The 17,007-nt window shown below is 47.9% G+C and overlaps 1 protein-coding gene across 2 annotated transcripts in view; it reads right to left on the bottom strand.

Annotated features, from left to right (window-relative positions):
- TFRC (transferrin receptor) overlaps positions 1–17,007 on the bottom strand; it is a 105,291-nt gene that overhangs the window by 51,092 nt on the left and 37,192 nt on the right. The window contains exons 1-2 of one of the 2 annotated variants that reach the window (XM_040428407.1): positions 7,271–7,375; positions 2,770–2,826 (exon numbers count right to left, since the gene is read on the bottom strand). In XM_040428407.1, the coding sequence (XP_040284341.1) occupies positions 2,770–2,808 (39 nt within the window). In that variant the 5' untranslated portion in view covers positions 2,809–2,826; positions 7,271–7,375. Of the gene's footprint in view, positions 1–2,769; positions 2,827–7,270; positions 7,376–17,007 lie in introns of those variants that run through there. The other variant, XM_040428406.1, reaches the window with a different exon arrangement.

Genomic DNA, 17,007 nt, shown 5'->3' with positions numbered 1-17,007 from the left:
ATCGGGGAGGCCATCTTGACTGAGCTTTGACAGCATTTAGCGATATGCTTTACAGCAGCCTCCATGGGCCATAGACACAGTGGTCAAGAGCCTCATTGACTTCTATGAAAGTTTTTCAGGCATGCTCTGTGGCCTGTGCAGAGGTCATTGTCCTAGGAAAGAGTAGGTAGACCACCAATTTTATATGCTGGACACAGAGGCATCCGATGTGAACTGAGGCATATTGTGCACATAATATATTGAGGCACATTTACATCACAAGTGTGGTGTAAAAATTAAAAATTATGGCGCATGCCTATATGTGCATGATAACTTGCAACTTTAAGCTTCTTGCCACTTTACAGCGGGGCTTAGCACAGCCCACCTGATTTACTACAAGTTACGCCAGAAACTGGCACAAGTTATAGCTGAAGTACACACAAGTTCCTGAACCTGACTGGTGTAGAGCTCAGTTTTTGGTGCACAGACTGCCAGAGATGCACCCAATTTATTAAGACGCGTCTTCCACTTAATAAATTAGGCACATCTCACTCACACTTGTATGAATGCCAGTATTGATAAGTCACCCTCATGGAGTCATTTATTGAACCAAGACCGCACTATTTAGGGTTTAGTGAGGTACGTTTAATTTGGATATATGTTCCAAAGTTTTATTATGATGGTCTCAAACAGGGATCTGTCCGTTTTTAATAAAAGACTTTTACTAGACATATGGTGGGTTGCCAGTAGGGGTGGGCGATATAGGCGATATGACCACGGAGCAGTAGTGAATGATCGCGCTCTCGGCGCGCACCATGTTCTCCTGAGCCGGCACAGTGGAGAAGGAGGGGGTCCCTCCCTCCCCACTGTGCGCGGCTGCCGCTGGCCACCAATAAGAACAGAGTAGGAGGAGGAGGGGAGGGACTGTGGCCACTGCGCCACCAATGAATGACTGAATACCAACGTAGCGTTCATGTGCCGGCCATATCCCGGCCCCTATGACTGCACGGTGCGATCCGCCGCAATTAACCCCTCAGTTGAGGGGTTAATCGCGCGGATCACAGCGTCCTGTCAGAGGTCGGGTGTCGGGAATGTTCTTCAGTCTCTGCATTGGTGGCAGTGGGCAGTTCCGATCGGAGTCCCAGCAGTGTAATACTGGGGCTCCGATCGGTTACCATGGCAGCCCGGAGGAACGCTACTGAAGTCCTGGCTGCCATGGTATGTTAGTGAGCAGCATTATACTCACGTGCGCCGTGGCCGCCGGTCGCTCCTTCTGTCTGTGCGGCGCATTGCTAATGCTTATAGCATTAGCAATGCGCCGCACAGACCTATGAGAAGAAGGAGCGCCCGGCGGCCAGGGCACACGAGTATAATGCTGCTCACTAACATACCATGGCAGCCAGGACTTCAGTAGCGTGACTCCTGGCTGCCATGGTAACCGATCGGAGCCCCAGCATTACACTGCTGGGACTCCGATCGGAACTGCCCACTGCCACCAATGATGGGGAGGGAGGAGGGGGACCCTGTGGCCACTGCCACCAATGATTAATCCTGGGGAGGGAGGGGGGTTTTAGTTACCAGAGGGGGCTGATAAGAGGGAGAGGCTGGGGGGCAGATCAGAGGCTGGCTGCCATGATCAGCTCCCTGCTGTTGTGTGCACAAAGCACAGGGCAGCAGGGAGAGTGTAAAGTCCTATTCACCCTAATAGAGCTCTATTAGGGTGAATATGACAAGGGTTCTAGCCCTTAAGGAGGCTAATAGTTATTAAATAAAAAGTTAAACTAACTATACAGACATGGAGAGCGGCGCCCAGGGATCTCCCTGCACTTACTGTTATACCTGGGCGCCGCTCCGTTCTCCCGGTTATAGCCTCCGGTATCTTCATAGTTAGGCTCCACCCAGGGGAACCTGTCGGCGTCTCACTCTCCCATGCTGTAGCGCTGGCCAATCGCAGCGCTCAGCTCATAGCCTGAGAGGCTTTTTTTTCTCTCTCAGGCTATGAGCTGAGCGCTGCGATTGGCCAGCACTACAGCACGGGAGAAGGAGACCCCGGCAGGTTCCCCTGGGTGGAGCCTAACTATGAAGATACCGGAGGCTATAACGGGAGAACGGAGCAGCACCCAGGTATAACAGTAAGTGCAGGGAGATCCCTGGGCGCCGCTCTACATGTCTGTATACTTAGTTTAGATGTTTTATTCTAGTGAAAGGTCCTCTTTATATTGCGATATAATTTTAGATTTTATCGCCCACCCCTAGTTGCCAGTACATTTTTATTCTTATTTATAGCTTTTTTTTTTTCGGAGACTGGATACTCTGTAGTACAGAGCATTCGCACTCTGTTCCATCTAGCAAGCCGCCCTTGCTAATCGCTTAATTTCTGTGATTATGGGAGAGTATCGGGTAAAGAAATGCTGCAGATTTTCCGTTCCGATATGCAGTCAGAATCCAGCATCTCATCCATGTACTGCCGAAATTTTCCACAAGGAAACTGACCTGCAGACTGGATTTTTAAACCTGCAGCAGATTTCTCCCCTTTCAATGTAGGGGAGAAATCTGCCAGCAGATTTGCAGAAGATTTTCTAGTTGCATACGGATGCCACTGCAATCTTGTACTTATTAATATCCATTTATTGCCATGTATTATGCACCTGCCTTCACATGCTAATAAAATGGATGAGGGGAAACATAAAACATGGAAGCTTCTATATCTCTGCTGTGCCAGCACAGGTCCGTAGGTGAACCCATGACGGAGCACCGAACCACCGTTTTCCCACATACACTCAGACTTACAATATTGGTAACTGTGGTCCTTACTCTGTCCATTTTCATCAAGACTTGATTAAACCCCTGCAATTAAAGATATTGAAAATATGTAGGTTATCAAGCATTCAAAGCCTAAAGGAACGAGAATGAACATCCTGAAAATGACTTAATGGGCCATACGCTTACTAGGGTTGTTTCGGGTATCGAATTTTCGATACTTTTGTCCGGTATTGACTAGATACCGGGATTTGACATTTTTCGATACTAGGATGCGCTACTGCGCAGTTTAGTATCACAGAGCATGGAGCGCGCTGCTGTCTGCGCGCTCCGTGTTCTCCTCAGCAGCACAGGGGAGGAGGAGTCACTCTGTCCCTCCCCCTGTGCCGCCACTGCCACCAATGAGGAGAGAGGGGCCGGCACACTGCGCCACCAATGAACGTCAATATTTAATACAAATACAGGAGGCTGGGTGCGGAATTACATAGCCGTCGCCCAACCTCTATGAAAGGAAGCTGGGCGACAGCTAGGTGACTGCTGCCCACACCCAGCCGCCTGTATTAAACGTTAATCATCATTGGTGGCGCAATGCTCCCCCCCTCCCCAGTATTAAAATCATTGGTGGCAGTGGCCACATGGTCCCCTCCTCCTCATTGGTGGCAGTGGCAGCTTCTGATTGGAGCCCCAATCTGCCTGCCATGGTAATCTCACTGCTGCTGTGTGTACTATGCACAGGGCAGCAGGGAGAGTGTGAAGTTCTATTCACCCTAATAGAGCTCGGGATAGGACACGGGATCAACAGATTCAAAGTAAAAGCCCCTAAGGGGGGAAGGGGAAGAACAAGAAGAACAAGAAGAACAAGAAGAACAAGAAGAACAAGAAGAACAAGAAGAAGAGCCGTAACAGAAAAAACCTGCATGATTCGCCATTTTATTAGTCACCTTGTCCCCACAAAAAAAAATTATATATAGGATCGGACTTAGATTATGGGCTGGACGTTCCATAAAATGTGGAACGCACACGGATTTTTTTGCTGTTTTTATTTTTTTCGCGTGGTATCGAATATCGAAATACTTTAAGGTAGCGAAAAAACCATACTTTACATAAACCAATAGTACAGGTGAATATAATAAAAAGTGTTTCTTTCCCCAGTTATTTTATACCTTTGCTCTCCACCCCCGAAGTCTAGTAAAATAAAAAATCCGGGGGAGGCATAATCTTCACTTGATACAGTTGTCTATCCCACCCCAAGTGCTTTATTCACATCAGTGGGAGTGCTGCTGCTTCTGAGCAAGTGAAAGTTAGGGGGCAGCTTTAAAAAGGAGTGTCAGCAAATTTGTCCATACTAAACTCCTGACAGCACAAGACAGGGGCTGGAGGCTTCCGTCTAGCAGTGAGCCAGGTGACGTCAATAGCATTAATGGACAGGCTTCAGCGCTGCCCGAGCCTGTAAAACAGCGCAGGGCAAGGGAGAGCATCGGAGCATACCAGGGGGGCCAAGATTGGGATATGTCCGGGTTCAGCTATAGGCACTTGCAGGAACAAAACCTTATATTCATACTCATGATAAAAGCTCTACAAGAGGTATGCACATATTAGGCTACTTTCACACTAGCGTTCGGGGCTCCGCTTGTGAGCTCCGTTTGAAGGCTCTCACAAGCGGCCCCGAACGGATCCGTCCAGCCCTAATGCATTCTGAGTGGATGCGGATCCGCTCAGAATGCATCAGTTTGGCACCGTTTGTCCTCTGCTCAGCAGGCAGACACCTGAATGCAGCTTGCAGCGTTCGGGTGTCCGCCTGGCCGTGCGGAGGCAAACGGATCCGTCCAGACTTACAATGTAAGTCAATGGGGACGGATCCGTTTGAAGTTGACACAGTATGGCTCAATTTTCAAACGGATCCGTTCTCCATTGACTTTCAATGTAAAGTCAAAACGCATCCGTTTGCATTATCATGAAAAAAAAAAATAATAATTTTTTTGTTCATGGTAATGCAAACGGATCCGTTCTGAACGGATGCAAGTGTTTGCATTATAGGAGCGGATCCGTCCGTGCAGACACCAGACGGATCCGCTCCAAACGCAAGTGTGAAAGTAGCCTTATTCCTTCCAGTCACTACTTCACCTAGTGCTGTGAGCAGTTTAGCATGGTCAAAACTGCTAACAGAGTCCCTTTAGCATAATTTAGAACAGCAGATCCCCAACAACTTTATCTTAATTTCTTATAGACAAGTACAATATTATAATAACTGGATGGATGACTCATTCGACCTCTGTTCTCAATCAATTATGTTTTAGAGAAATGCACGTATGACACAGCTTTAACAAGGAAGTTAAGGCTGTATTACACAGGAGGATTGAGCAAGCGCTTGTTGGGAGGAAAGCGTTCCCTCCCTGCAATCGCCTGCTAGCTAGCGGAGGAGACCACTGCTATTACATGCAGCAATCATCTCCGCAACACGGGGAGAAGCGATCACTATGCCAATGCTCGCCCCCATGCTGTATAGTGGTTTGCCGGCGGCAGATCATAATTTGACAGCAAGATCTGCTGCCGGCAAACAACGATTTTTAAAGGGGTATTCCCATCTGAGACAATGGGGGCATTTTGTTAGGATACCCGCTGGGACCCGCACCTACACCGAAAACGGAACAGGGAAGGTGGTGGCCAGAGGACCCCAGGTCTGGCGCTCTCTCCCCGTAATAGTGAAAGGAAGCACACCGCGCTTGTGTGGCCATCGCTTCCATTAATTTCTAAGGGCCAGACGGAAATAGCCGAGCCAGCGCTTGGCTATTTTGGGCGGCCCAATAGAAATGAACGGAGGGTGGCGACCCTCCACAACTTTCGAGCCTCCGTTCTCAGTGTAGTTGGGACATGCACCAATCAGACAATGGGGGGGCATATCCTAGCAATATGCCCCCATTGTCTGAGATGGGAAAACCCCTTTAATCGTGCTTTAAAAATCACAAAATGCCCGATGAACGTAGCGCACGGGTGGGATTTGAGTAATTTCATCCATTCTGCGTCTAATGTAAAATGCTGTTTATTTTTTGCTTGCGGTTCGGCAGTGTATATGCCCCATATGGACGCATCTTAATAAATCTGTTCCAGATCTAAATCTTGGAAAGATAAGAAACATTCAAGGTTGTTGTCTGACATCCAACTAACTAACGTCTAGTAATACAGCGGTACGTCTCTTATTAAGATAACAGCACGAGTAACGAGTCCTGGGAATCCGATAAAACCCGATCTCGCTCACAAGCAGAATTAGGGCAGCTCACCCTGATATTTTACTTCATTCTAGAAAAAGCTATATTTCCTGAGCGGCTCTTCACAAGTGACTACACAAGCCAGGCCTGTTCTTTCCTCTGAATTCCTGGAATCACATGAAGGTCACATTGGCCCTTGACATTGTACAGTACATAGCAGTGCCAGCTCACTCTATAGAGGCTAAGCCGATTAAAGAAAAATGTGCTGTACCGCTAGCTGACCCCCTTCTACTTCTGATGGACGCTCCAGGAGTCTCAGGATCACCACCGAGATCTTTAAACTTGGGGGCCGTTCATACAATGCTTTATGGTGCCGGAATTTTGGCGCAGACTACGGTGTAAAGCCAAAAGCAAGAAGGGACACGTCCTTTCTAAGCGCAGCGTGCAGGCAGACGGCGCAGCGGGTGACCACTCATTTTAACTCCATTCAACGGGTCCTCAGCAAAGTGCACGACCACAGCAGACGTTTGACAGGGTCAACATACCCTTACACAATCAGCCCATCGGGCAACTGGCCTGCGGAAATGTGCAAATATTTCATCATCAGGTGATCGTACGTCTCACGCTGCGCAAATCTTGTGGAAACCGGAGACGTGCTGCCGACAATATGCAAACTAAACGGGAAGGGGGGGGGGTGATTCTGTCCTCCATTCACTATGCATCAGGCCACACAAAAGGACCTTGCGAGGAACAGCGACCAACTAGTATATCATCAATCGGCACTCGTCTTACTAGGCGACAATCGCTGTAATTGGTGACCCTAAGGCAGTACAGCAAAGTGACTCACCATGGGCTGGCACATGTTTATTCAAGCATGGTTGCCACCTTTAGGCACCAGGGACAGAGGCCTTTTGAAGGGCAACCCACTGATTAACTATTTAATGGAACAGATCCAGCTGTCATTCTAGAGCAGACCACGCCACAAGACTTCCTCTATCACAGCCATGTGCACCTGGGGCTCTATGAAGCTGCAGGGGTCATGAAGACCCCCCCCCCCCCCCAAGCAGCAGACAGTACTAGGCATCATGTAGAAGCAGCTGCTAGCAGAGTAATAATCCTCTAGGGAAGAAGCGCAAAGCAGGGGGCACCTTATCAGAGAAGGGCTCGGACCAGCTGTCACGTGACCTGCAGGTTCAAGGCGCCAGCGCACAATAGCGAGAGCTGGAGGACGCGGCAGACGTGCACTGACCGGCCGGGCATGCGGCACGCCGAGCACATGCTGTCACACAGTAGAGCGGAAGCAGTCAGTCCAGTCCTGCACTTACCTCCTCCACAGCCAAGTGAGCCAACTGCTCTCACAGAGCCGCCACCGCTTCGTTATACCGCCCCTCAGCACGTACGCACGGACAGCCCCCTGACCTCAAGACTCCGCCCCCTCCTTCTGTCAGTTTCTGGGCGGGAGCAGGGCGCGGTTGGGTGGTGGGAGGGAAGCGGGGAGCTGGCGGCGCACGTGGCCTTGTATGGCGGCGGCTCTGTGTCCTTGTTTGCTCCTTAGGCTACTTTCACACCAGCGTTGTAGTTTTCCGGTATTGAGATCCGTCATAGGGTCTCAATACCAGAAAAAAACGCTTCCGTTTTGTCCCCATGCGTTGTCAATGGGGACAAAACGTAACTGAACAGAACGGAAAGCTCCAAAATGCATTCCGTTCCCCTACCGGATAGCAAACCGCAGCATGTTGTAGTTTGCTTTCCATCCTGGGATGCGGAGCAAGATGGTTCCAGCATGACCCCCAATGCAAGTCAATGGGGACGGATCTGTTTTCTCTGCCACAATAGAAAACGGATCTGTCCTCGGTTGACTTTCAATGGAGTTCATGATGGATCCGTCTTGGCAATGCTAAAGATAATACAAACGGATCCATTCATAACGGATGCAGATGGTTGTATTATCAGTAACGGAAGTGTTTTTGCTGAACCCTGACGGATCCAGTAAAAACGCTAGTGTGAAAGTAGCCTTAGGGTACTTTCACACTAGCGTCGCTGGATTCCGGCAGGCAGTTCAGTCGCAGATCCGGCAATCTGTATGCAAACGGATACCATTTGTAGACGGATGCGGATCCGTCTCACAAATGTATTGCAATACTGGATCCGGTTGTCATCCGGAAAAACAGATCCGGTATTTATCTTTTTAACATTTTTAAAGGTCTGCGCAGACCGCAAAACCAGATCCGTTTTTCCGGAACACTTAGGGCCGGATCCGGGATTAATGCATTTCAATGTAAAATAATGCCGGATTCGGCATTCCGGCAAGTGTTCCGGAATTTTGGACGGAGAAAATACCGCAGCATGCTGCGGTATTTTCTCCGTCCAAAAACCGTACAGTGACTGAACTGAAGACATCCTGATGCATACTGAACGGATTGCTCTCCATTCAGAATGCATTAGGATAAAACTGATCAGTTCAAGAATTTGGTCGTCATATTCCTCTGAAGAGCAACCGAGTACTCCAGGGATCTGACATCCTGTATCCGAGTGTATAGGTCCGACCCCGTCGGGGGTGTTGCACTTTTCCAATAGAGGGCATTCAGAAACTTAGCTGCTGTTAGTATGTGAAGAAGCAGCCTGGCACCCGACTTCTCAGTGTTGTTGGGACTACATTTAAGGGCTCATTCACACGACCGTATTTATTTTGCGGTCTGCAAAAAAACGAATCCGCAAAAATACAGATGACTTCCGTGTGCATTCCGTATTTTGCGGAACGGAACAGCTGGCCCCTAATAGAACAGTCCTATCCTTGTCCGTAATGCGGACAATAATAGGACATGTTCTATTTTTTTTTTTGCGGAACGGAAGCGGAATGCACACGGAGTAACTTCCGTTTTTTTTTTTTTTTGCAGAACCATTGAAATGGTTCCTCATACGGTCCGCAAAAAAAACGGAATGGAAACTGAAAAAATAAACGGTCCTGTGAATGAGCCCTAAGAGGAGTGTTTCTGGATCCCTGGGGATATGAGTATCCAGAACGGTCTGTAGTAATCTCGTCACCTGCTTCCAAAAAGGTTCTATAACTGAACACGACCAGAAGATAAGAAAAGATAGGCATTTGTTTGGGAACATCTCCAACAGAGATCCGGCACCTCAGGGTTTATAGCATGGTGAACGGCTGGTGTATAGTACCAGAACGTTAGGATTTTCAGTTCTGCTGTACGTTATGGAGGAGGAACTAGAATATGTACTGTTCCATATGGTTTGCCAAGTCTCTGGGGAGAGCTCCCTTTGTAGCCAGTCCTCCCACTTCAGGATGTAGGGATGTTCAAATCCCGTCGGTAAGGTTGAGAAAGATAATATCTGGTACAGTCATGTGAAAAAATTCGGACACCCTTTGAAAGCATGTGGTTTTTTGTAACATTTTTAATAAAAGGTTATTTCATCTCCGTTTCAACAATACAGAGAGATTAAAGTAATCCAACTAAACAAAGAAAACTGAAGAAAAGTCTTTTCAAGATCTTCTGTAAATGTCATTCTACAAAAATGCCTATTCTAACTGAGGAAAAAGATAGGACACCCTCACATGTATTCCCTCTTAAATTGGCTCAGATCTCACACAGGTATATCACACCAGGTGCACATAATTAGTAGATCGTTACTCTGCATGTTGAATGAGGCTTGCCCTATTTAAACCTCAGACATTTAGTTTGGTGTGCTCCTGACTGTTGAAGTGAGAGTGAGCACCATGGTGAGAGCAAAAGAGCTGTCAGAGGACTTCAGAAAAAAGATTGTAGCAGCCTATGAGTCTGGGAAGGGATTTAAAAAGATCTCAAAAGATTTTGAAATCAGCCATTCCACTGTCCGGAAGATAGTCTACAAGTGGAGGGCTTTCAAAACAACTGCCAACATGCCCAGGACTGGTCGCCCCAGCAAGTTCACCCCAAGAGCAGACCGCAAGATGCTAAAAGAGGTCTCCAAAAACCCTAAAGTGTCATCTCGAGAACTACAGCAGGCTCTGGCTACTGTTGATGTAGAAGTACATGCCTCTACAATCAGAAAGAGACTGTACAAGTTTAACTTGCATGGGAGGTGTGCAAGGAGGAAACCTTTGCTTTCCAAGAGAAACATCGAGGCCAGACTGACATTTGCCAGAGATAAAGTTGACAAAGACCAGGACTTCTGGAATAATGTTCTTTGGACAGATGAGTCCAAAATTGAATTATTTGGACACAACAGCAGAGGACATGTTTGGCGTAAACCAAACACAGCATTCCAAGAAAAGAACCTCATACCAACTGTGAAGCATGGAGGTGGAAGTGTCATGGTTTGGGGCTGCTTTGCTGCAGCAGGACCTGGTCAGCTCACCATCATAGAATCCACGATGAATTCTACTGTGTATCAGAAGGTGCTTGAAGAACATGTGAGACCATCAGTTAGAAAATTAAAGCTGAAGCGGAACTGGACCATGCAACATGACAGTGACCCAAAACATACTAGTAAATCAACCAAAGATTGGCTGAAAAAGAAGAAATGGAGAGTCCTGGAATGGCCAAGTCAAAGTCCAGATTTGAATCCCATTGAGATGCTGTGGGGTGACTTGAAAAGGGCTGTACGTGCAAGAAACCCCTCAAACATCTCACAGCTGAAAAAGTTCTGCATTGAGGAGTGGGGTAAAATTTCCTCAGACCGATGTCGAAGACTGGTAGATGGCTACAAGAACCGTCTCACTGCAGTTATTTCAGCCAAAGGAGGTAACACTCGCTATTAGGGGCAAGGGTGTCCTATCTTTTTCCTCAGTTAGAATAGGCATTTTTGTAGAATGACATTTACAGAAGATCTTGAAAAGACTTTTCTTCAGTTTTCTTTGTTTAGTCGGATTACTTTAATCTCTCTGTATTGTTGAAACGGAGATGAAATAACCATTTATTAAAAATGTTACAAAAAACCACATGCTTTCAAAGGGTGTCCTAATTTTTTCACATGACTGTATATATTAAAGATAAGGCCCTTAGAAGAAGGGTTACGAGTACATATGCGCTTAAACGGGGTGAGGGCAGGAACAATCGTGGATCTCAACACACTTACAATAGTGAAGAATTCTGTGATACTGAAATTCTAGATTGTGTGGAAGGGAGAATCTAGCCTGTAATTCACCAAACGTCATAATTTGGTCGACAAGGCGGTAGAGCCCTGTAGCTGTCCATGGTCTAACCATCCCCGCCTCCAAGCTGCCAGGAAGATGAGGAGTAAAAAGGAATAGAGAAAGAGGGGAGTTGAGAGTCGCTAAATTGTATCTAATCCTGGTCTTATACCATATCTCTCTCGTAAATGACATAGGGCTGAGTAATTGTGAAGAGGGGATAGGGGCAGAAGAGCCCCATATTATAGTTCCTGGATGAGTGGGTGCCAGCCACAGTCTCTCAATCTCGGTCCAACGGTTATATGAATGGAGCGTGGACCATGAGGTAATATGCCTTAAAGGGGTTGTCCGGGTTCAGAGCTGAACCCGGACATACCTCAATTTTCACCTTGGCAGCCCCCCTGACAGGGGCATCGGAGCAGTTTATGCTCCGATACTCTCCTTTGCCCTGCGCTAAATTGCACAGGGCAAAGGCATTTTTTGGAGATCCGGTGACGTAATGGGGCTGCCAGGAAGCCCGGTGACGTCACTGGCACTGATGGGTGGGATTTAGCGCTGCCCTAGCCTGACGGCCCGCCCATCAGAGCCGGTGACGTCACCGAAGACACAGCTGGGCGGAAGTTTCCGCCTGGCAGTGTTATTAAAAACAAAAGAGCCCATGCCCTGCGCGATCTAGCGCAGGGCAAGGGAGTGCATCGGAGCATGAGATGCTCCGATGCTAGCCTCAGGGGGGCTGCCTGGGTGAAATTATGGGTATGTCCGGGTTCAGCTCTGAACCCGGACAACCCCTTTAAATGTGTTGCTAAATAGTATGAAGCAATATCAGGGAGGGCCAAACCTCCTTTCGTAATCAGAGCTATTAAAATCCAATTAGAGAACCTGTGCAGTTTATAATTCCAGACAAAATTAGCGAAAGCGGACTTTATAGAGTGAAGAGCTGTAGCAGGCACCCTCACCGGAAGGGTTTCAAACAAATATAAGAATTTGGGAAGAATGGACATCTTTATGGTTGCGATGCGACCTAGAAATGATATTGGAAGTGATTTCCATTTTGTGAAAAGGACATTCATTTCCGATAACTGTGGGAAGTTAGCTTTGTATAGAGCGGGGTAATGGGGGATAACTTGTATTCCTAGATATTTTATTGATTGGGTACGCCAAGTATATTTAAACTTGCTTTGGAGGAGGCAGAGTCTGTCGGGGGATATATTGATAGGCAGCGCCTCAGACTTAGAGGTATTGAGCTTATAACCCGATGTAAAGGTCCAGAACTATGTGAAGATTGGGGTGGGAGAGGAAAGGGTTTGTCAGGGTGAGCAATACATCGTCAGTGAAAAGGGAGATAGAAAATGATTTACCCCTGACCACTATACCCTGAATATCCGGGCTTGCACTTATAAGAGCCGCCAGAGGCTCGATGCTAAGAACATAAAGGAGGGGGGCATCCCTGCCTTGTCCCATTGAAGATCGAAAGAGATGGGGAATAGGCATGGGGTAACCGAACTATCGCTGTCGGGGAGGAGTAGAGGCCCCTCAAGGCAGTCAGAAATGGGCCCTTAAAGCCAATGTACGGAACATGAAGTCCCAATTCAGGTGATCAAACACCTTTTTGGCATCCAGACTTAACAGGAGAGCCTCCACTCCCCTCGTCAGCCACCTCCACTAGGTCAATGGTTGTCTTAGTGTTATCCCCAGCCTGGCAAAACCGGACAAAGCTGACTTGGTCTTTATGAACCAGGTGATGAAGCCAAAGGCTCAGCCGATTCACTAACAATTAAGTGAATATTTTCAGATCTGAATTTAATAGACTAATAGGTCTATAGCTTGAAAACAGTTAGCAGGATCTTTGCAAGGTTTGGGGACAACAGTTATATAAGAGCCTAACATGGTGTCAGGGATTGTATCTCCCCCGTAGAAACCCATTAAATAGCGAGACCATATGGGGGATCAGTAGCTCCTTCAACGTCTTAAAATAATCATTAGAAAGTCCGTCCGGCCCAGGTGACTTTCCATTAGGCAGTTCAGAAATGGTATCCCTGACTTCTGTGGTGACCATTTGGTTTAGGTGGACTAGGGCTTCAGGAGTCAGAGAGGAACTTATCCAAAAGTGCAGTACGTTCTGTCTCTACACTAGGGAGAGAAGAGGGGAGGGAGTATAGAGCTAATTAATAGGTATGGAATAATTTAGCAATGGCAGCAGGATGGTGTTGAAGCACGCCCTGACGGTCTCTAATAGTATGTGGGGTGGAAGTGGCCGAACGGTCCTTAAGTTCTCGGGCCAGCAGGGTGTGCAGCTTATTGCCATAAAGGAAGAAGCGCCTCCGAGTGTAGCGGATCAGTCTCTCTGTTGACGAAAAGGCCAAAGACTTGAGACGAGCTGGCAGATCAGTTATTTGTCTCAGTATCTGTGTTGAAGGTTGGGAGGCAAGAGACTGTTCCACCATTCGAAGGGAACGCAAACATTCTCAGTATTGTACCTCTCTATCACTCTTCAGTTTAGAAGAAAGAGAAATGCATACCCCACGAAACACTGCCTTATGTGCTTCCCATAGGATACCCGGGGAAGACGAGGTCGGGGCATTCTCCACAAAGTACTGGGACAGTGAGGTGTGTAGCTCGTCCTGAGTGATGGGGTTGGTCAAAACAGTGTCATTCAATCGCCAATTGGTGTGTCTTAAAGGGGTGGAAGGAAGGCGGAGCTCTAAGTATATGGGTGCATGATCCAACCATGTTATCGGGCCAATGAACGCTACCAGTGATCTAAGGGCCATGACATTGCCAAAAAAATAATCGATCCTCGTGTGAGTGAGGTGGGGATTAGAAAGTATACTGGCGAGAAGTAGGGTTATCCACCCTTCATAAATCATAAAGAGAGTGGGTTTGGATAAGTTTACGGAAGCCTCTAGAGAGACGTTTACTCTGGCTGGGTGGAGGTGTCAGGGGTGTAGTGAGCCTATCGAAGCATTCAGAGAAAGGGACATTAAAATCATCTCCTATCAGTTTTACCGCACCCCGGACAGACAAGAGAGTGGAGAGTAGAGAGGAAAGAAAGGTAAGCTGACCTGAATTAGGAGCGTAGACAGTGCAGAGCTGCAGGTTCACCCCATACAGAGAACCCTGGAGTATGAGATAATGCCCCAAGGGATCGGCGTGTACCTTGTCGACCTGAAAAGGGCAGGACCTTGAGATGAGAATTGCAACTCTGGCGGACTTGGAACTAGCAGAGGCTGTATATGTCCTAGGGAACCAATGTTTAGCGAAGGTAAAAGAACCGTTGGACGTCAGGTGCGTCTCCTGTAAAAGAATAATGTCAGCTTTGGAAGTTCCCGTAATGTAATGCGTCTCTTAAAGTTTGAGTTAATGCCTTTAACATTCAAGGACATAATTTTAGCCATGGGGGAGGGTAAAAGGAGGGAATACCTTCTGTAGCGGAGACAGTCGGGAAGAGGATCCCTGCTATTGGGTGCCAGACTGATCCTCCCACAGCTTTTCAGAACACAACCATGGCGAGGGACATAGCCACTTAACATGCATGGAGAGAGTGCAGAAAGAAAAAGAACTACAAAAAGACAGATAAATTCGGTAAGTAACCAACAGTACAAGAAAAACAATTGTGACAATAAAGGCATAGTATAACTACGACCTCTATGTCTGTGGAGTTCAGGCAAGGAAAAGCAGCTACAACTAGCAATGCAGCTACCCAATGGTAGCTGAGTCAAATACAATGAACTCTTTTGGGGATAAATAGCAGAAACCCGACAACCGCGGTCCAAGATTAAAGATTCCACACCCCACAGCTCCACAGACATAAGGGACACTTGAACCTGCTCAAGGAAGGAAGAAGTGGAGGCCCAAATAAAGAGAGGCAAAAGGGGAAAAGAAAGACACGACCACATTTCTGGAGAATAATCTTCTAGGCAGAGGGTCCGACTCCCCGCTCAGCAGTCACCGGTCGGATTCGTTGTTTGCGGGGACCCACAGAGGTCCATGTCGCTGGGATCGGAGGTAGAGTAGCTGGTGAGTCCCAGTCAGGCAGCTGTGGTGGAGTGATAGCAAGGCGAGTGCAAAAGTCAGATAGGTCTTCTGGGTACTTCATGACTGCTGTAGTGCCATTATTACGTGCAGTGAGGCTGAAGGGGAAGCCCCAGCTGTACGGGATGAAGAGATCTTGCGGAGTAGGTCTAACAAGGGTTTCAAGGCTCTCCGCTTCTGAAGGGTGATTCAGGAAAGATCTTGAAAAAGAGACTCCTTTGCCCCCTGAAAATCCACTTGTTGCATAAGACGAGCTTTTGTCTTAATATCCTCCTTGAGGTCAAAGTCATTAACATAACATATGATAGCTCACGATTTCTGCCGGAGCGCCCTATGCGCATGTTCCAGCAGGATGGGATGAGTCGGGGGGGGGGGGGGGGCGACCCAAGACAGTATTAAAGATAGCAAGGTGGGTGGATTTGACATCGTCTCCCTGGGACTCTGGTACTCCTCACACCTAATATTGTGACGGTGGCCCCTATTATCCAAGTCTTCCACATGGCTTTGTAAGTCACGCAGTTGGAGAGTGTGGGAGGACGTTTGAGTCTGGAGCGTGCGAATCACTGTTCGTGAAGCATTATGATCTTCCTCCTGTACATCCTGTCTCACCGCTGCCAACTCTTCTTTAAAGGCGTCTTTTACTTCTCAAATAAGGGCCTGGAAATCCTGCTTGGTAGGCAGTTGTTGGATATGGGACCACCAATTAGGAGGAGGTTCGGTGGAAAGCTTGGACCATTAGAATCTGAAGAGGATGGGGAGCGTGATCGCCAAATCTGAGGGACACCAATATTTGCAGTCGCAGAGAGAGCAGGACTGGGCAGGGGGTCGGTCTGTCTGAGGTTTGCTAGGTCTGTCAGACCTTTGAGGAAGAGGAGGAAGTCTTCTGGCAGAGAAGGTGGCAGATTTGCTATAACTTAAATGTGTGACTCCTTGGAGAGGTCCTTCCTCATGTTGTATTTGCTCCCCCTCGCTCAGATCTTGCGAGCGGGGGTCCCCATGATGGATTGGCTGTGGGGACCTATGCAAGTCAGTACTCTCCAGTGACCTTATAGGAGAAAACATTGCTGGGTAGCCCCCTGTAGTGACAAGGGTGTGTCTGGGGCTATTTCATCTCCCCATAAGGCATTAGAGATGGCTTGGGGCTCATGTGGCCAGGGTCACCCTAAAGCTGCTTGCTGCAGGGCTTCAAGAGGACGGGAGTCCGTCTGTTCAATGGGCAGAGGGTGCTGTGGTGAAGAAGGGGCAGCTGCGCTTACCAGCACTTCCTGAGGGGACAGGGCGGGAGTTACCTCTTCCTCTGTTGCTCGTGCGGCATGGCGCGCCACCATCTTCGATGAAGCATGGTCCTCGCTTCTCTGCAGAAAGGAGTCCAGAGTTTGGGACTGGAAGACTCCACTGGACTTAGGTAACATTCTGGAGACCCTCCCCACCTTCATCTTTCCTATATTGAATTGGGGTGTCCGCTGCAGGAGCTGAATGGAGCCTGGGGTGCACGGAGCTCGGCACTTACACGTCCAGCTGCATTGGCTTTCGGCCATGCCCCCGTATTATTTTTAACATAGACAAGTCAATGGGGACGGATCCGTTTAACTCTGACACAATCTGACATAATAGAAAACGGATCCCTCCCCCAGTGACTTTTAATGGAGTTCATGACGGATCCGTTTTTTATTATGTCAGATTGTGTCAGAGTTAAACGTATCCATCCTCATTGACTTGCATTGTGGGTCATGATGAATCCGTCTTGCTCTGCATCCCATGACATGCTGCGGTTTGCTCTCCGGTACGGGGACGGAATGCATTTTGGAGCATTCCGTTCTGTTCAGTTACGATTTGTCCCATTGACAATGAATGGGGACAAAACGGAAGCGTTTTTCCGGTATTGAGTCCCTATGACGGATC

The sequence above is a fragment of the Bufo bufo genome, chromosome 4, assembly GCF_905171765.1.
Source record: "Bufo bufo chromosome 4, aBufBuf1.1, whole genome shotgun sequence".
Classification (NCBI taxonomy): domain Eukaryota; kingdom Metazoa; phylum Chordata; class Amphibia; order Anura; family Bufonidae; genus Bufo; species Bufo bufo.
Note: the sequence above shows the minus strand (reverse complement) of the source record. Positions and strands in the feature narration are given on the sequence as shown.